Genomic DNA, 21,361 nt, shown 5'->3' on the forward strand with positions numbered 1-21,361 from the left:
TTATGAGACTAAAGAGAAAAAATGTGATAGCTCGGATCCCAGCAGCACACTGCATACATGGACATAACCTGTTAAAGGGGTTATCCGGCTTCTTTGACTTTTTTTTTTTATTTCCCTATTGGGCTACATTGGGGCAGGTAAGTAGATAGAGACCACTTACCTGCCCTGCTGTCAGCCCCTCTCCCCCGGCTCAGAGTGGTTATGTGACCGCTCCTGCCACGATTTTGCTGCTTCTGGTCATTTCATGTCAACATGGGCAGGGCCATGTTGACATGCAAATGTGGAACAGCATGTCGCCTCCCAGCTGGGCGGGTACAGTGCGATGAGCCCCGCCCCCTTCCCTGCACCCTCCCACACATTCCCCCGCACCTCTTTTGCTCTCCAGTAACCTCCCCCTGCACTGCTGTGGGGTCCGTGACCTGGGGGAGGGGCCTGGCGGCGGCTGCCGTGGTGTCAGCGCCAGCCCCGGCCTCTGCTCAGGATCACACATTCAAATGTACCGGCATCACAGATCACAGATGCCGGTACATTTGAAAGTGCTGATGAGAAGCAGCGCAGCTTCTCATCACTGTCCCTCCCGCTGTCTGTGCTCTCTTCAGCACAGCGGTGATGTCACTAATGTGCTGAAGAGAGCACAGACAGCTGGCGAACGTGCAGGAGCGGCGGGGACCGAGGACGGGTGAGTATGCACTCCGTACATGTGTTCCCTATGGGGGGGGGATGCAGAGCCATATGTGTGCGTGTGCAGAGCCATATGTGTGCGTGTGCGGTGCAGAGCCATATGTGTGCGGTGCAGAGCCATATGTGTGCGGTGCAGAGCCATATGTGTGCGTGTGCGTTGCAGAGCCCGATGTGGGGCTGTTATTTGCAATGCTGCAGTGATACCAGGTCAGGTGCTGGGGAAGAATACTGACAGGGAATGTGTGTGCAGGGGGCGGGCAGAGGGCGAGGCTGGACACTGGGGTGGGCGGTGACAGCTCTGACTGAGGTTTTGCACAGGAAGTGGTCATGTTTGCTGGATCTGAATGTAAACAAGAAGCTGCCGAGAATAAAGGGATAATTCAAGAGGAACAAAAGTTAGAAAACAAAAAATAACAATGTAGGTGTGATTTATATGACAATACAGCACAGATAAAAAATTTTTGTTAAGCTAATGTTGGACAACTCCTTTAACAGGTGATAGGTAAGATCCTGACCGCACATTGTGTACATGGGCATAACCTGTCAGCAGGTGATCGCTCAGTAATTTTGACCAGGGGTGCCCAAACTTTTACATGCCACTGTAATGTAATATTACTTATTAGTTACCTCGTTCCTCAGCATAGTACTTAAAGTATGGTGTTGTGGGTCGATTAGACACTTGTTCTGCGTTGTCAATCAGGCATTGTTTTACAGCTTCATATCCAGTCACCACAATTGCTGGACTTTGTCCAACCCAAATGGTCATAATATTCCCATAAATCTCTGACAACTGGAAATAAAAGAGAAAAGAAATATACTGTATTTAAAATAAAAACTCTCAACATAATTATGCAAGCTAAAAGTTACAGTCATATACAAAACCGTGTAATTTATAGTAAAAACAACATAAACATTTACTTTCATACCCTATAAAACAAATAGCAACTATGTATGCCTCATCAGTGGACTGAATCCTAGGATCAACCCTGCAATCTTTCAAAACCAAGACCAAAATGACGAAAGTCCAACCAGGATGCCCAAGTGCCACAAAACTGATCAGAGAGACCAAGTTCATAGGAGATCATTTCCTCCATCAACATCAGAAAATTAAAGCCATTCCTTTATGCTGGGAGCCAATGAGAATTTCCCATGTCATCGGGCTCCAGTAAGTAAATATCGGAGGTGTTGCATCAATGCTATACTTTGTCACATCAATATAAAAAAGAAGAGGTTTACCAAAATGCTTCCTACAGCATGAATAGTAAACAGTACAGTAGAATTAAAACTAAAAGATGTATCCCTCTCAGTACAAAGAGACAGATTTTCTCCCTGTAGCAGCCTTTTACATACCGACTACTTTGCACTCCTTAGGGCCTCCAACACACATCCGTTACAAACATGCACGTGCCGCGAGACACGTATTTTCCCTGTGTGTTGCGTGTGATAAGTACGTGTCTCGAGTTCGTGCGGTCCACGTGTGTTCTCCGTGTGCTATCCGTGATAGCACACAGAGAACTAGTAATTTGCACTTGTACTCACGTGGTCTGCGCTGCTGTCCTGGGTTCTGATCTTCGACTCCAGCCCCGCCTACTCCCTGCTGACGCTGCTTCCGGCCGAGCGGAGGGGCGGAGATTAGCACTCGTGACAGCTCACCCACCTCCTTTACACGCTCATAACGAGCGGTGACCGGCAGGAACATTATGCAGCGGAAGAATCTGCGGGGCTGGTGGAGGTGAGTATGTGTGTTTTTTTTAAATTATTCACACGTGTTCTCCGGCGCGTGTCACACGGAATCGCATCCACACTACATCCGTGTGGTACGGGTACGGGCCGTGTGACACCCGTGCTGCCGCAGAATACGTGGACATGTCAGCGTGAGAAAATCACGGATGCCCATAAGTACAGAACGGACACACGTTCCGTTCCAAAATACTTACGTGTGTCCAAACAATAATGAAAACATAGGTCCACGTGTCTTCGTGCCACCAGTACGTGAAAAAACTGCCAAACACGTACCAGGGGCACGGATGTGTGTTGCAGGCCTAAGAGATTTTTTTCATTAGCAAAAAAGTTACAATATTTTATTTTGGATCCCATTTCCATCAGTGCTTGTTTAGTATTTAGTTTTTACCATCAGTGATTTTCTAGTGTGCCGCCAAAAAATGCAAAGCTTCTACTGTCCACTGCAAAGTTAAACATCAGAAAGCAAACATAATCTTCATGGATCCATAACCTTGCATGGGGGAATTTTGTCCATAACTCGGATTAAAATCGTACATGTGCCAGTGATTGTTTTTTTCAATGAACAAATGTTCCACAAAAAAAATCACGGAAATTTTAAAAGCCCAAATGGTATATGTTCTGGCCATAATAAACATGTATGGAAAACATACGAGAGCATCAGAAGTGATATGCTAATGAGTCTCAGCTCAGGCTCTGCTGTATGAGCCAATCATGTGACAGTGACCCGATCATGTGATCAGATCACAGCTGCAGAGAAGAGGAAGAGAGTGATCTCTCCATCTCCTCCACCGCCTGTCTGCGTTTATATCGTACTGCACTTGGATGACATCCGAGTACAGTGCTATGTTTCACAGGCACCCATAGACTTTTATAAGTGTGTTTGTGTCGAGACTCGCCGCCAAACGCAGCTGTGACGCCCCTAGACTATCAGGTCATCACAGGATGCTGCGCAAACTGCCCTTCTGCATTGTATTCCAATTCCCTCATGGTTCTGGGTCCCTAACTAAGTGGTGTTGCCTGCAACAGCAAATCAAATCCTAGATACACCCTGCACCACACTCACCAGACACACCAGTGGTTGGCTTGAGTGAAATAGAGTCGCCCAAGTGGGGGGGTCAGGGAGGGGAGGTGAGGAGTGTAGGGAGCAGTGAGTAGTGAGTTGAGAGAGAGGAGTTCGGGAGCGGTGGCTCCTGGAGGAACTGTCTAGGTTGCAGACGGTGGTCTGGGCCTAGAGGAGTGGGACCCCCGATCGCAGGGAATTGTGGCAAGGGGCCTGGATCTGTCGAGGAGGACAGCCAGCAGCCAAGCACGATCACCGGTCTGGGACCGAAGGCACGACGGGGTACACAGACCCTAGATCGGGGAGTAGCTTCAGGCAACCCGACAATTCACCTGAGAAGAACGGAGCCTTTATGAGCCGTTCCTACCCACTCCAGAATCGGGGCATTAGCGCAACGAGGGGGATAGGACTTTCCAAACAAAAACGGACCAGAAAATCCCAACCGTGAGCCCTGAGAGCAAGCTCCCACACTTAGCCATAGTGGGGAGTTGGGCCCAGCAAGTTCCATACTACTGGGCCACCACGTTGATCACCAGGCAACACCATTGGGGACGAGACCCGAATGAGGTCCCCTCAGCGGCAGTGGCACCAGAGACTTGGTTTACCTGGTTGTCAGCGTCCACTTATTGACTGAGTGAGTACGAAAGTGACCCCTGCATCCCATGGCATCCCCCTCACTGAGTCCCGGGGCATCCCCCTACCCGTGGAGGGCTACAACACCTTGCTGCCCCACTTCATCACCCTGGGTACTCCCAACGGCAGCGGCGGTACTCCCCAAATTACTGTACACCACGGGTGGCGTCACAAACTCCCCTGTAAATACCCCTTTCATTCGAGTGGCTGCACGACCCAGGGTCCGGAGACCCTCGAGCCACAGCGAACCCGGATCCGAGCACCTCGGCTGCTCCCACAGGGGTGGCACACCTCGAAATTCCTGGCGTCACGAACAGGATACAAGCAGGACCCACTTACCTGGGTGACGTGCGCCTTGAAAATTCAAACCGCGAGTCAAGAGTCCCATTTCTCATGATTTCCGGCATTTTCCGCCATCTTTGGTGCCAAAACACCATATTCTCGACCAAAAGCGTGCGAAACAGAAGCCCCGCCCTTCGTCCTGAGAGTCAGCCTGGAACCGGAAGTTCCCAGAGAGCAACAGCACCGCAGCGAGTGGTGGGCGAAAACCAAGGGGGAGCGAGTGATAGTCCACGCCAGATGATGGAAGCGTGGCAGCGCTACCTCCACCCGACAAGGATAATGCGGGTGTGGCGGGCCCTGCGCCGGCCGCAGGAGCGGCGGCACCGGGGGCCGAGGCGGTCGCGCCTATGATGCCGATCCCCTTGCCCTACGTGCCTGGTGCCGCCTGGCTCCCACAGTATGATGGCCGACCCAATGCACTACAGGGGTTCAAGAGGAAGATCTGCAACGTTTTTGATATGTACGCCCTGACCGGTTGGCAACGGGCATCCGTGGTACTCTGTCAGCTGACAGGCGCTGCCGAGTTGGAAGTGGAGACATGGACTGAGGAGGATCGGGTCTCGGTACCCGCCATCTTTAAACGGCTGGGAGCCGCCTTTGAGATCCGCACCGAAGCTGAGCTGATGATGAGATTCTACAGTTGTAAACAGCGCCCCCAAGACCGCATTAGAGATTATGCCCTAAGACTACAAGCAGCGTTACGGACTCTGAAACTGGTCAATGACATTGGTGAGCCAGAGGAAAACAAGACGCATGTGGAGCAGTTCCTGCAGGGCCTGGGATCAATGCTGGATCGTAAGCAGCTCCAGCTGTGGGCCCTGGAACATCCCACCTTAGACTTTGCTATCCTGAAGGAGCGGGCGATCAAAGCCTTGCAGCCCCCGGAGACTCCTGACTCTCCACTCCCATCCTGGCAAGCCAGCACTTCTCCGTTGCATATAAAACCCCCTGCCTTAGCACTGCCGGAGCCAACCCCTACGGTGGTGCCTGTATCCGGAACCAGAGATTTGTCTTCACAGGTACAGCAGCTGAGTAGCGACATCGCAAGGATCTTAGAGGCGATGCAACTCAAGTCAAAGGCCACCCCGTCAGGAGAGATCCAACTGGCCGACTGCCCGGAGGACATCCCTTGGATGAGGAAAAAAGCCCTGGCGTACAAAGGACGGAACAGCAACCGGTATGGACCACCCATTTGTTATAAGTGTAATAAGAGCGGCCATTACGCACGGAGCTGTCCTTTAAACGGGCAACCCCTGGGGCCAAGGGCCAATCCCCAGGAATAAACTCTCAAGGCCCAGCAGACTGTCGAGAGTGGTACGCAGGGGGGGCTGCCCATCGTTTCTATCACCCTGGATGGGATCCCGACCTGGATACCGGCTCCCAGGTAACAACTATTCCCTATGTACTGTATAAGAGGTTTTGGCTTGATGATGAACTCACCCAGCCAGATGACAGCATTACCATCTACGCCGTCAATGGGTTACCAGTGACTCAGATTGGGTTCAAGGAGGTGACCATTAAAGTGGGCCGGGTAGAGTTGACGCGACAAGGACTCATAGTCGTACAAAATGACCCTAGTGATCGGAACCCTAAGATCATTTTAGGCACAAATGTTATTGAAAACTGTATGGGGGAAGTGTTGTTCTTGCTTCAACAGCTATCTGAGACTGCAGGAGCAGGGCGACAGAGAGTCCTACAACGTGAAATCTGAGCCCTCCTGCAGCAGCAACAGGTAAATCTCTCTAGAGGCGAAATTGGTGGTGTACGGGTAATGGATGTGGCCCCTCTCATAGTTCCCCCGCACTGTGAGATGATGATATGGTGCAGGGCAGCTGTAGGCTCCCGTGGACAAGATTACCAGGCAGTGGTAGAACCCCCTTCCCTCTGAGCATTGGCCAACAGTGTTAATGGCCAGGGGGGTAGTCGATGTCTGGAAGGGGAGGGTGCCTGTGCTAGTATTGAATTGTGGGGAAGAGGAGGTTACATTGCCCAGGTATGCCTCAATTGCCAAACTGTTTGTCGTAAACACAGATGCTATCCAAGCAACAAGTTCCCCAAACCTGTCAGATCAGCTTCCACAGGGACCGTTACAAAAGTGGTGTCAGAAGTTACACGTGGGCACCGACTCTACACCCGCACATCACAAACAAGGGGTCTACAGGGTTGTCAAAGAATATGAGCAGGTCTTTAGTCAGCACCGACTAGATTTTGGGCGGATAAAGGGAGTACAACATCACATACCCACAGATGCTCACCCGCCTATAAAAGAAAGGTATAGGCCCATACCACCTGCCCATTATCAGTGTGCTAAGGACATGCTCAGGAGAATGAAGGAAGCTGGAGTGATCCGTGATAGTTGCAGCCCCTGGGCAGCCCCTCTGGTACTGGTGAAGAAGAAGGATGGCACTATGAGAATGTGTGTGGATTACAGACAAATCAATAAGATCACGTATAAAGATGCCTACCCCTTACCTCGCAAAGAAGAATCGTTGGCTGCCCTAAAGTCTGCCACTTATTTCTCTACTCTTGATCTCACTAGCGGATACTGGTGTCGCGGGCGGAGGAGGGGACGCTGCGCTCTCCCACTGCTCGGGTCCGGCCGCTGCTGCTGCTGCGGCTGCCGCTGCTCGGTGGTGGCTCGAGCGGTGGGCCGGATCCCGGGGACTCGAGCGGCGCTCCTCGCCCGTGAGTGAAAGGGGGGGATTTTGATTGTGGGGGTTTTGATTATTGTCCGTGACGCCACCCACGGTTGTGGTGATATTAGTAACACCACCGCTGCTCTGTACGGGGATCCCGGGAGCGGTGACAGGGAGCAGCTTTGTTGTTAGTTCTCCCCTCCATGGGTAGGGGGTTGGTTGTCCCGGGGCCCGGTGATGGGGTAGGGATGGATGACAGACGGGTTACAGGGCCTGGTGAGGTGCAGGGTCGTGGGGGCAGAGCTGTGCCGCACGGCACAGGGGTACTCACTCAGCCAATGATGAGGACACAGTTCTCGGTAAAACACACGGCTGGATGGACGGGTCCCACAGACGGCTGCGGTGTTGTTTCTCCCGGCAGGTTGATGGTGACTGCCTTTCCCTGCACCTATGTACGGTAGATGGTTCCAATGGGTTCCCACCGGTAACCCGCTCCCCAGCTTGGATATGGGCTGGAGGAGCCCCTTTTGCCCGCAGGCTCTGGCCCTGGGAAACAGTTGCCTTGGCGGTGGCGGTGTCTCCCTCTCTTGGTTGGACTGTTGCCTTCTGTCGGGACTTGGCTGTTGGGAAACCCAGGAGGTTCCCTTCACTAACGAATTCGGCAAATTCACGGCGACTCCTAGCCTTGCCGGGGTCCGTAAGCCCCTGCCAGATGGTGCTGGCTTCTCTTTGCGTACCGGTCCGGTACCGCCGGGCCACCGCCCGTCCACGGACCTTACGGTAGACTCCAATCAGCCACTCCTGCAGACGGTCACCACCGTCTGCCAACCTTGCTGTACCGCCCGGGCCACACACCCGGACGCCGTCAGTTAGTTGCTCCACTACCACTTCTCTTCCTTCCACCTTCACCTCCAAAACTAATCTGCCTGTTTTCCCGCCTCCAGGACTGTGAACTCCTCGGTGGGCGGGGCCAACCACCTGGCCCACCCCTGGTGTGAACATCAGCCCCTGGAGGAAGGCAACAAGGGTTTTGTGTCTGACCTCGGTGTGCCTGCTGGGAGTGTGGGGTGTGTTGGTGTTGTTCTCTGTGGCCCCTGGCTTGTCCAGGGCGCCACACTGGCAAGTGGCTGTTGCTGAAGAGGACCATGAGAAGACCGCGTTCGCCACCCCGATGGGATTGTGTGAATTAAACAGCATGCCATTCGGGCTGTGCAATGCACCGGGGACGTTCCAGAGGCTCATGGAGTGCTGCTTGGGCCACTGTAATTTTGAAACAGTCCTGTTGTACTTGGACGACATCATCGTATACTCTAAGATGTATGAGGCGCATCTGGAACATCTGGCAGAGGTATTTGAGGCACTATCCAAGTACGGGATGAAACTCAAGCCCTCCAAGTGTCACTTATTGAAGCCTAAGGTACAGTACCTGGGACATGTGGTCAGCGCTGAGGGTGTTGCCCCGGATCCCGAGATCACTGCCATCCAGAACTGGCCGAGGCCCAACACTGTCAGGGAGGTGCGGCAGTACCTGGGACTGATTGGGTACTACCGACTGTTTCTCAAGGGTTACACTCAGATGGCGGCCCCCTTGCAAGACCTTTTAGTGGGATAACCCGTGCATGGCAAGGCCTCTGGCCCCCCGTTCAAGTGGGGAAAGGAACAGGAAGATGCCTTTGAACGGATAAAGTCAGTCCTAACGGGGGACGAGATCCTTGCATATCCTGACTACGGTCTCTCGTTTATACTGTATACGGATACTTGCAATGTGGGACTGGGAGCGGTCCTGTCACAGGTGCAAAAAGGTAAAGTAAGGCTAGTTTCACACTTGCGTTCAGCGCATTCCGTCACTATGGAGAATAGCGCAGTCCGTTAACGCACTGCGCTATTCTCCATAGACTTGTATGGACGACGCACTGTAACGCAAGTGTCTGCGTTGCATCCACTGGACGACGCAGCATCGTTATTTTGACGCTGCGTCGGGCGGATGGAACGCAGCATGTAACGTTTTTCTGCGCTTGGCGGAGTGTCAAAAAACGCAACCTGCAGGAATCCGTTAGGCGTCCGTTGTTTTTATAATGGACGCCTATGGTGGCGGATTCCGTTAGAATGCGTCATTTGACGGATTCCGTTAACGCAGCTGTCTTTACACAACTGCGCATGCTCAGATGTGTAAAGATAAGGAAAAAAAACTACAACGGATTGCGTTATTTTGTACGATCTGTAGCATGCGTTGTGCCACTATATGCAACGCATCCGTTGCATGCGTCACACAACGCAATGCTACGGATCCCGTCCAACGCAAGTGTGAAACTAGCCTAAAGGTGATCGCTTACGCCAGCCGGAGGCTGAGGCCCACCAAAAGAAACCCAGAGAACTATAGTTCTTTCAAGCTGGAGTTCCTGGCACTTGTGTGGGCCGTGACGGAGAGGGTTAAGCACTACCTGTAGCTGCCATGAAGTTTACACGGACAATAATCCACTGACCCATCTGGATACAGTGAAACTTTGAACATTGGAACAACGCTGTGTTGCAAGGTTAGCGAATTCTGATTTCGTCATAAAATACAGGGCTGGCCACAAGAACACCAATGCAGACACCTTATCTAGGATGCCCCATCTGTCTGATGATGGGAAGGAGGAGGATAACCTGGAGGAAATTGAAGTGCCTGCTTTTCACTGGCCCATGCACGTAGAACGGTCCCGGCCCTGGAACCATCAGCAAGAAGCAACCTTTGACCCATTGCCCCATCATGGTTGGTAAGAAGCCCAGGATGGTGACCCTGCAATCAGGCTGGTTAAAATATTGCTAGCCCGGGCTGGTTCCCGCCTTGAGCCGGGTGCTCCAGCAGAAGCAAAAAAGTTGTGGCAAGACAGGAGTCGGTTATACCTTCACCGAGGCAAATTGTGCAGGAGTCTAACCAATCCCAAGACACATGAAAGAATCTGCCAGATTGTAATACCCCAAGCGTATGTCCCGATGGTCCTGGAAGCGTACCCCGATGAAGCAGGGCACTTTTGTTGGAAAAAGTTGGAGATGTTGCTGAGGAGTCGCTTCTACTGGATAGAAATGAGAGACTCCATAAAAACCTGGAGTAGGAACTGTGGTCCCTGTGCCTTGAGGAGGCAAGATGGCACTAGCCAGTGAGCACCACTCCAACCGATAATCACTAAGCAGCCCCTGGATCACGTCAAGCTAACTCCCAGCAAAAGTGGTTACACTTATGCACTCACAATAGTGGACCACTACTCTTGATTCCTGGTGGTGGTACCCTTAAAGAATTTAACTGCCAGCACAGTGGCAAAGGCGTTCCAAGCGCATTACTGCAGGCCGCATGGATATCCCGATTGAGTCCTTACCGATCAAGGTCCGGCGTTCGAAGCTGAGATCTTTCAGGAATTCTGCAGTCTGTACAGGTGCAAGAGGATACGCACTACACGCTACCATGCGCAGACGAATGGGATGTGTGAGAAGATGAACCATTTGGTGATCAATCTGCTGAAGACTCTTCCACTGGAGGAGCGGAACCAGTGGCCTGAAAAGCTGCCCGACCTGGTGGATATCTACAACAATATTCCAGTGGGATCCACCAGGTGTACACCCGCTTACCTGATGAGAGCCAGACCTGAGAGACTCCCGGTGGACTTAGAGATGGAGGTCGAGCTGCCTGAAGCTTACTTGCCCGAGACGGATTGGGACTCACGTCACCAGATTCAGTACAAGCAGATTCAAAAGTGTGTTGAAGAAAATTTGACTCAGAATAGAGAAAGGCAAGAAAGGAACTTTAACAGACAGGCAAAAGCAACCCCTTTCTCACCAGGCGAGGTGGTAGTGAAGAGGAAAAAAAAGTTGCACAAACTGGATGATCAATGGGAGAAGGAACCTTATAGGGTGCTTTACACGCTGCGTCATCGCTAACGATATATCGACGGGGTCATGGTGTTTGTGACGCACATCCGGCGTCGTTAGCAACATTGCAGCATGTGCCAGCTAGGAGCGACGATCAACGATCGCAAAAACGGCAAAAATCCTTCATCGTTGACACGTCGCTCCTTTTCATAATATCGTTGATGGTGCATGGTGCTGGTTGTTCGTCGTTCCTGCAGCATCACACATCGCTATGTGAGAAAGCCATGGAACCCATAGGGTGGAGGGGCGACATGACTAGAGGGAAGGGAAGGAGTGATGGGGTTAATGGAAACAGGAATGGTTTGTTTATAAGGCAGAATAGAGGGATTGGTGGGTAGGAGGAGTTCCCTGGAGGAAGAGGTGGGACAGTTGAGGGGTGTAAGTAAATGACCTTGACTTACCCCCCTCTCTCTTGACTTCCGGATATGGAACGATCCCCGCCCACCCTCCCTTGTGTTTAATACCGAGGGGAATTTTGTCTGGGTTGTTTCTTTGTCACAGCAGCGGGGGGTAGGTCTGGTCCAGAGGCGGTTGAAGGCAATGGTAACTGGACAGAGAGACACCATCTTGGTATGGTGGCTCCAGGTTCCGGGATGTTGCAGGCACGGGGTTCTGCAAAGTTGGGGGGTTAATCCGTAGGTGATTAATACCTCATCTCTGGGTCGGTGTGTTGCGGCCAGGGATACTGGAGTGAGAAGTGGTTCCTGGACTGGGCCTACCCAGGGTTGTATATTTACTGTATTGGTTACTGTGTTACCTATTGTTATTTGTTGGGGTCGCCCGTTGGACGGCGCCCCCTTGTGTTAGTATGTAAATAATAGGTAATAAAGGCTGCTGTGGCCAATTTTAAACCAAGTCACATGCAGTTCGTGTATTATTTACAGATGGTATTGGTGGGTAACACACATACAGCACGACTGGAGAATCCTTCCTCAATGGTCATGACACCACAGGAACGACGAACATCTCCTTACCTGCGTCCACCGGCAATGAGGAAGTTAGGAGGTGGGCGGCATGTTTCGGCCGCTCATCTCCGCCCCTCCTCTGCTATTGGGCGGCTGTTTTGTGACGCCGCTGTGACGCCGAATGCACCTCCCCCTTGAAGGAGAGATTGTTCAGCAGCAACAGTGACGTCGCAGGACAGGTATGTGCGTGTGACACTCCCGTAGCGATATTGTTCGCTATGGCAGCGATCACCACATATCACACAAACGACAGGGGCGGGTGCTATCGCTCGCGACATCACTAGCAATCGCTAGCGATGTCGCAGCCTGTAAAGCACCCTTATGTGGTTCAACCATCCAACTTTGACAACCAAAAGACTTGCCTTATTAGCAAGGATCAGGGAAGAACCACGGCTACCGTCTCCCGGGACCACCTGAAAAAATGTCCAGAGCCCTTAAAAGTTGTAGATGCACACCAGCCTCAACCTCAGGTAGTGGAGAGAAAGAAGAGGATGATCCGTACTATTCTTGGTGACTTCCCAGAAGATTGACCTATGCAGAATGGAGCAGTAATAGTCCCTTTGTTAACATTCCCACAACCTGTGGAGGAACCAGAACAGGAAAGGCTTACTGACACTGCACCCACTTCAGCATCTAGAGTAGTACCTATACCCTTACCACGCACACGTAGGGTCCTACCGGCCACACCTGCCACTGAGAGTGAGGAATCTGTAGGAAGCATTGCCATACCGCAAAGGGGGGGAAGAGGATTCAGCATTGAGAAGGGCGACCCGGGTTAATTTTGGTCAGCCCCCACAAATGTATAGAGAGGAATGTTAGCGGTACCTTGCAATTTAAAGCTTTTTTTGTTTTTCATAGTTTATTTTCCTTGCATAGTAATAGATAGCAATGTTTATAAAAAGAAAAAAATACTGAATAATCATACTGGAATTAAATCAACAGAGAATCTCACCAGATTAAGAAAAGTTAAAGTAATGTTTGCACCAGGTGCATGGACTCCGTTTATTATGCACATATTTTAGAAGTAAAAATGGACCATGGCCACAGGACTGGTTGTGACCAGCATGAACTTGTGCTAAATGTAAAAAGTTGCACCTTCTGTGCCTACCAGAGTCGTCTTTTCAACACCCGGGACCTTAACCTGGTCATGGACCTACAGATAGACATGCAGCGGGTCAGGTTGTTTGGGTGGCGGTTGGATGGGATCAGGGATGTTGGGACTGGACTGTCGCAGGAAGAGGCTGCTAGAATAACCGGTAGCGTTCCATGGTTAAAAGAATTAACTCTAAATGTTAAAGTAACTTTCAAATGATGTGCCTCCCTAATGTGGGATGTAAGTTGTAAATAAAATATTATCTTTTCTTATTTTGCAGTTACAAAAATAAACCTCTGGGTGTCCTGTAGCTCAAGGACGAGCTACGTTTAACTAAGGGGGAGTGTGATGCCCCTGGACTATCAGGTCATCACAGGATGCTGCGCAAACTGCCCTTCTGCATAGTATTCCAAGTCCCTCATGGTTCTGGGTCCCTAACTAAGTGGTGTTGCCTTCAACAGCAAATCAAATCCTAGAGACACCCTGCACCACACCCACCAGACACACCAGTGGTTGGCTTGAGTGGAATAGAGTCGTCCACCTAGGGGGTCAGGGAGGGAAGGTGAGGAGTGTAGGGAGCAATGAGTAGTGAGTTGAGAGCGAGAGAGAGAGAGGAGTTTGAGAGCGGTGGCTCTTGGAGGAACTGTCTAGGTTGCAGATGGTGGTCTGGGCCTACAGGAGTCAGACCTCTGGTCGAAGGGGATTGTGGCAAGGGGCCTGGATCTGTCGAGGAGGACAGACGGCAGCCAACCACAATCACCGGTCTGGGACCGAAGGCACGACGGGGTACACGGACTATAGGTTGGGGAGTAGCTTTAGGCAACCCGACAATTCACCTGAGGAGAGTGGAGCCTTTATGATCCGTTTCCACCCGCTCCAGAATCGGGGCATTAGCGCAACGAGGGGCATAGGACTTTCCAAACCAAAACGGTCAAGAAAATCCCAAGCGTGAGCCCTAAGAGCACGCTCCCACACTTAGCCATAGGGGGGGGCGGACCCAGCAAGTTCCATACTACTGGGCCACCACATTGAAGTCAAACTTAGTGCCAGGAGGCAGGTCATGGATCACCAGGGAACACCATCGGGGACAGGACCCAGACGAGCTCCCCTCAGCGGCAGCGGCACCCAGAGACTTGGTTTACCTGGTTGTCAGCATCCACTTATTGACTGAGTGAGTACGAAAGTGACCCCTGCATCCCACAGCATCCCCCTCACCGAGTCCCGGGGCATCCCCCCTACCCATGGAGGGCTACAACACCTTGCTACCCCACTTCATCACCCCGGGTACTCCCAACGGCAGCGGTGGTACTTCCAAAATTACCGTACACCACGGGTGGCATCACAAACTATATACTTCAACTCCCCTGTAAATACCCCCTTCATTCGAGTGGCCGGACGACCCCAGGTCCGGAGACCTTCGAGCCACAGCGAATTCTGATCCGAGCAGCTCGGCTGCTCCCACGGGGGCCGCACACAGCGTGCTGCATTTCTTTTCTAATGCCCAATAGTTTGACACTGATGTGAGTACAATCCAATGCTTTACCGGATTGCATTAGTCCATATAAAATGCAGGTTGAGCCTTAAACTTATGTTATATGAAGCCAAATGTTTTCTTCACTATATTATATTATATATATATGTCACGCTCCCCGGGTCCTCGGCTCCCCTCCCCGGGTCCTCTGCTCCGCTCCCCGGGTCCTCAGCTCCGCTCCCCGGCTCACCTGCCCTGCTCCCCGCTTTCCAACCTCCGGTGCCCGTCCTTCCCAGGCCCCCTGGTCTCCGCTCCCGGCGCCCGACGGCTTCCCAGGTCCTGGCCGGCTCCCCTGCGTCCTCCTCTCAGCTTCCTTCCCTGGCTTCTGGCACCCGCGCCGCGCGCACGCGCATTAGGGCGCGCGCGCGCGGTCACTGACCCTTTCTTAAAGGGCCAGTGTCAAATTACAGGAAATGATGCACATAGGCACAGGGTATATAGGGGGTTAATGTCCAAGGGAGCGGGGCCTGTTCTTCGTGTTTTCCCAAGCTAGGAGTCAGGTCTCCTTGTATTTTGTGAGATACTTACCTCTCTATCTTCTAGAGCCGATCCTGCATCGCCATCCGGTTCTGCGGTACCTCGAACCCCGAACGCTGCCTATCTGCTATCCTGACAGTCCGTACCATCTCGGATCCCTGCGGTGACCCGTCATCTCGCTCCAACGGTTCCGGACCCCGCCTGACACCATCACGGCTTCCGAACCTGAGCTCCGTCACCCGGACCACCATCAGTGACCTCGTGGTCCCAGGGACTTCTCCATTTTCTCCCAGTGCACGGACTGTCCTGCTACCTACAGTGCTCCGGCTACCGGACTCCTTTCCCTCATCCGGGAGTTCGGCCCAGTGGATCCACCTCCAGGGTCTACCCGTCCATCTGGCCCTAACAGTAAGAACAGGCCATGGATCCCGCCGAAGCACTAGCGGCCTTGCATGAGGAACTCCAACGCCAGCGTGAAGTTCAGACCCGCATGCTGAACTTTATGACTTCCGTGGACACCCGCCTGACCACGCTACAAGCGGCAGTCACGTCTTCAACATCCCGAGCCTCCACTAGTCAAGCCACGACCCCCGCTCCTGTGGCTGCCTCTTCGGATGCTTCCATACTGCGTTTGGCCACACCACCCCGGTACGCCGGAGATCCCAAGACCTGCAGGGGGTTTATAAACCAATGCTCCCTCCATTTCACGCAGCTGCCACATCTGTTTGCCTCCGACCAAGCCAAGGTCGCCTTCATCATGTCTCACCTAGAGGGCGAGGCACTGGCGTGGATGAACCCCTTGTGGGAGAAGGAGGAACCTATGACCAAGAACCTCCAGGAGTTCCTGCAGGCCTTTCGCAGCACCTTTGACGAACCCGGACGCGCCTCCGCGTCTGCGTCATCACTTCTCCGGTTACGTCAGGGAACACTGACGGTGGGTCAATACGCCATCCGTTTCCGCACCTTGGCTTCAGAACTCGGGTGGAATAACGAGGCCCTAACCGCCGCCTTCTGGGAAGGACTATCGGGTCGAATCAAAGATGAGCTGGCTGGACGTGATGTACCGTCCACCCTGGACGCCCTGATTACCCTAGCGACTCGAGTGGACATACGCTTTCAGGAGCGGTCCAAAGAGGTATCCCATGAGAGACGTCCGGTACGGCATTCCTCTCCTCCACGGAAGCCCGCCGTACTCCAGTCAACGGCCTCTGGTGTCTCCGTCCATGAGCCCATGCAGATCGACCGTGTGCGACAGTCTGAACAACGTCGAGCAGAGCGGCTCGCCAAGGGTCTCTGCTTTTACTGCGGAGAGGGCACACACCTGCTACGCGCCTGCCCAGAGAGGCCGGGAAACTCCAAAGCCTAGGGTTGGTAGGAGAGGCCACCCTAGGTGCTGGGAATCTCTCAGACCCAGTCACATGGACTGTGCAAGTAACAACGGGAGAGACGCGGTTTACGGCTGAGGCGTACCTCGATTCTGGGGCAGCAGGCAATTTCATCCAGCAGGCCACGGTGGACAAGTACCAGGTGCCTGTTACTCCACTCGACAAGCCCCTCGTGATTGCCTCTGTGGATGGGAGACCTCTCTCTGACACCATCTCCTGGATCACCAAGCCGCTTGAACTGCGTATCGGTGCTCTGCACACCGAGAACATCGCTCTCTACGTCCTCCCACATATGTCACATCAAATTCTGCTGGGTCTTCCCTGGTTGCGGACACACGAGCCTTCAGTCAGCTGGGGCACTGGTGATATTACTCGATGGGGGCCTTCTTGCCATGAGAGGTGTCTGAAGACCATACAACCCATCCGGCGACCTCCGGTTCCCGAGTCCCTACCGGGACTGCCCTCAGCCTATTGGTCCTTCGTGGACGTCTTTGACAAGAAGGAGTCCGAAGTACTTCCGCCACATCGTCCTTACGATTGTGCCATTGACCTGCTCCCAGGAACTACACCACCTCGAGGACGGATATATCCACTGTCTCCAGCCGAAACAAGGGCCATGTCTACGTACATCACAGAGAGCCTGGCTAAGGGATTCATCCGGAGATCCTCCTCTCCTGCTGGAGCAGGCTTCTTCTTCGTAAAGAAGAAAGAGGGTGACCTACGCCCATGTATAGACTACCGGGGATTGAACCTAATCACCGTGAAAAACAAGTACCCTCTGCCGCTCATCCCCGAATTGTTTGATCGGCTCAGAGGAGCTCGTGTGTTCACCAAGTTGGATCTTCGGGGTGCCTACAACCTGGTCCGTATCCGCTCAGGGGATGAATGGAAGACCGCGTTCAACACTCGCGATGGGCACTATGAATACTGCGTGAAGCCCTTCGGCCTGTGTAACGCACCAGCTGTCTTCCAAGAATTAGTGAACGATGTGTTTCGGGACCTTCTCTACGTCTGTGTGGTGGTATATCTGGACGACATCCTTGTCTTCTCTCCGGACCTCCAGACCCACCGAGAGAACGTGCAACTGGTTCTACAACGACTGAGAGAGAATCGTCTGTACGCCAAGTACGAGAAGTGCGTCTTCGAACAGTCTTCTCTCCCCTTCCTGGGGTACCTCATCACCGATACCGGACTGCAGATGGATCCCAAGAAGGTCTCCTCCATTCTCAACTGGCCTCCTCCTTCTGGACTGAAGGCAATCCAACGCTTTCTCGGATTCGCTAACTATTACCGCCAGTTCATTCCTCACTTCTCGGCTCTGACTGCTCCTCTCTCCGCTTTGACCAAGAAGGGGGCTAATCCAAAGGACTGGTCACCTGCGGCCGACGCCGCGTTTGGCGCTCTAAAACGAGCCTTTGCCTCCTCTCCTGTACTCCACCGTCCAGAGTTAAACCGCCAGTTCACCTTGGAGGTGGATGCCTCCTCCTCGGGAGCCGGAGCAGTGCTCATGCAGAAGTCCTCCTCCGGGAAGATGGTGACGTGCGGTTTCTTCTCCAAGAGCTTCTCCGCGCCTGAACGCAATTACACCATCGGTGACCGAGAGCTATTGGCGGTCAAACTGGCTCTGGAGGAATGGCGCTATCTTCTGGAAGGAGCAGTGTACCCTGTCATTGTTTACACGGACCACAAAAACCTGGAATACCTGCGGACTGCTCAGCGACTGAACCCACGGCAAGCCAGGTGGTCCTTGTTCTTTGCCCGGTTCGACTTCCAGCTTCATTTCCGACCCGCAAACAAGAATGTACGCGCTGATGCCTTGTCTAGGTCTTTCGTGCCCATGGAACAGGAGGAAGAGACATCTCAACCCATCATCTGTCCAAGCAAGATTATTCCGGTGGCTCCTGTCACCCTGGCCCAGATACCGCCCGGGAAGACCTATGTCTCTGAGACTGACAGGCAAAAAGTGTTACACTGGGGCCATGCCTCGAAAATAGCCGGTCATGCAGGTCAGAAGAAAACATGGAGCGCTATTGTACGTCATTACTGGTGGCCATCCCTGCGCACGGACGTCGCCTCTTTTGTCTCTGCCTGCTCCTCCTGTGCCAGGAACAAGACACCCAAACACCTGCCATACGGCCGTCTTCTGCCTCTGCCCATACCCTCAGTTCCCTGGCAGCACATAGCGATGGACTTTATAACGGACTTGCCATTGTCCTCCGGACACACAGTCATATGGGTCGTGGTGGATCGATTCTCTAAAATGGCCCATTTCGTTCCTATGGCTGGACTGCCCTCTGCTCAGGAACTCGCGGACGCCTATATACATCACATCTTCCGCTTGCATGGCTTTCCATCACACATAGTGTCCGACAGAGGAACTCAGTTCACCTCCCGCTTCTGGAGGGCTCTCTGCAAACATCTGGGAGTGACTCTAGACTTTTCATCTGCCTACCATCCTCAGTCTAATGGCCAAGTGGAGAGGGTCAATCAGATATTGACCTCTTTCTTACGTCACTACGTGAACGCCCATCATGACGATTGGTCCACGCTTCTTCCTTGGGCAGAATTCTCCCATAATCACCACGTCAGTGAGTCCTCCTCCAGTTCTCCCTTCCATGTCGTCTACGGACTTCAGCCGTCTGTCCCATTGCCTGTCTCCTCGTCCTCGGACATCCCTGCTGCTGATGCAGTACTCCGTGACTTTACTACCATTTGGGACTCAGTTAAGGCGTCCCTTGCACGGGCAACCCTGCGGATGAAGAGACACGCGGACAAGAGACGCCTAGATCCTCCGTGTTTCTCTCCGGGAGATCTCGTCTGGCTTGCTTCCAAGTACATCCGACTGAAGATACCATCCTACAAGCTGGGACCTCGCTACATCGGGCCGTTTAAAGTCCTCGGCAAGATCAATGAGGTTTCCTACAAACTACAGCTCCCGGCCACAATGAGAATACCCAACTCCTTCCACGTCTCTCTGCTCAAGCCGGTTGTCCTTGGTCCCTTCTCCGCTGCCGCCAGCCCGGCTCCTCCTCCTATTGCTGAGGACGACATCTATGCGGTAAGGGATATCGTGGCCATGAAGACCGTACGTGGTCGGCAGTTCTTCCTGGTGGACTGGGAGGGGTATGGTCCTGAGGATAGGTCCTGGGAGCCCAGGGAGAACGTGGGCACTCCTCTGATCCGTGCCTTCATGTCCCGGTTGCGGGGAGGAGGGCGTGGGGGGGGGGTACTGTCACGCTCCCCGGGTCCTCGGCTCCCCTCCCCGGGTCCTCTGCTCCGCTCCCCGGGTCCTCAGCTCCGCTCCCCGGCTCACCTGCCCTGCTCCCCGCTCTCCAACCTCCGGTGCCCGTCCTTCCCAGGCCCCCTGGTCTCCGCTCCCGGCGCCCGACGGCTTCCCAGGTCCTGGCCGGCTCCCCTGCGTCCTCCTCTCAGCTTCCTTCCCTGGCTTCTGGCACCCGCACCGCGCGCACGCGCATTAGGGCGCGCGCGCGGTCACTGACCCTTTCTTAAAGGGCCAATGTCAAATTACAGGAAATGATGCACATAGGCACAGGGTATATAGGGGGTTAATGTCCAAGGGAGCGGGGCCTGTTCTTCGTGTTTTCCCAAGCTAGGAGTCAGGTCTCCTTGTATTTTGTGAGATACTTACCTCTCTATCTTCTAGAGCCGATCCTGCATCGCCATCCGGTTCTGCGGTACCTCAAACCCCGAACGCTGCCTATCTGCTATCCTGACAGTCCGTACCATCTCGGATCCCTGCGGTGACCCGTCATCTCGCTCCAACGGTTCCGGACCCCGCCTGACACCATCACGGCTTCCGAACCTGAGCTCCGTCACCCGGACCACCATCAGTGACCTCGTGGTCCCAGGGACTTCTCCATTTTCTCCCAGTGCACGGACTGTCCTGCTACCTACAGTGCTCCGGCTACCGGACTCCTTTCCCTCATCCGGGAGTTCGGCCCAGTGGATCCACCTCCAGGGTCTACCCGTCCATCTGGCCCTAACAATATATATATATATATATATATATATATATATATATATATATATATATATATATATATATATATATATATATATATGTAGAAAAAGGCCAGATGCTATTGCATCGGAACTGCGGTGGAGTAAACATCTGTCTATGCTTAGTGGTGTTGACAGGAGCAGTGGTGACTGGGGCTAGTGGCATACAGATACAGATCTGGTGGCGGGCGCATACAGATCTGGTGGGGAGGGCTGGAGGCATACAGATCTGGTGAAGGGGATACAGATCTGGTGGGGGGCATACAGATCTGCTGGGGGTGCATACAGATCTGGTGGGGGGGGCTGGAGGCACACAGATCTGGTGGGGGGGATACAGATCTGGTGGGGGGCATACAGATCTGCTGGGGGTGCATACAGATCTGGTGGGGGGCATACAGATCTGGTGGGGGGGCATACAGATCTGGTGGGGGGGCATACAGATCTGGTGGGGGGGCTGCAGGCATACAGATCTGGTGGGGGGGGCTAGAGGCATGCAGATCTGGTGGGGAGAGCTAGAGGCATGCAGATCTGGTGGGGAGGGCTAGAGGCATACAGTTGTGGTGGGGAGGCTGCAGGCATACAGATCTGGTGGGGGGGCATACTGATCTGGAAGAGGAAGCATATGTGACGCCCTGGAGTATTCAGGTCGTCCCAGGTAGTCACACACAACAACACACCCCCCTCCCGTGTAGGTGACATCAGTCAAACTAAAAGCCTTGTCACCACCCTCCAGGTTTGATGTCCACACCAGGGGGGTGGAGCTAGGCCTGGAGGCGGGAAAACACACGCACAAGAGTCTAGTACAAGTGCAGAGTAGTCTAGAGGAGGAGTAGAGCAGTCAAGTTCACGGGAAGTCCTGTGTCCAGGCCTGCCAAGAGACTACCCGGTG

General features: G+C 53.3%; 1 protein-coding gene across 2 annotated transcripts in view; it reads right to left on the reverse strand.

Moving 5' to 3' along the window:
• The window catches only part of LOC142296590 (cytochrome P450 2J2-like), a 399,973-nt gene that overhangs the window by 323,801 nt on the left and 54,811 nt on the right, over positions 1-21,361 (reverse strand). The window contains exon 1 of one of the 2 annotated variants that reach the window (XR_012751655.1): positions 1,309-1,457. Coding sequence is in view for 1 of the 2 variants with exons in the window: in XM_075340382.1 (XP_075196497.1) it covers positions 1,309-1,471 (163 nt within the window). In the remaining variant the exon portion in view is untranslated. Of the gene's footprint in view, positions 1-1,308; positions 1,472-21,361 lie in introns of those variants that run through there. The other variant, XM_075340382.1, reaches the window with a different exon arrangement.

The sequence above is a fragment of the Anomaloglossus baeobatrachus genome, chromosome 3, assembly GCF_048569485.1.
Source record: "Anomaloglossus baeobatrachus isolate aAnoBae1 chromosome 3, aAnoBae1.hap1, whole genome shotgun sequence".
Lineage (NCBI taxonomy): Eukaryota > Metazoa > Chordata > Amphibia > Anura > Aromobatidae > Anomaloglossus > Anomaloglossus baeobatrachus.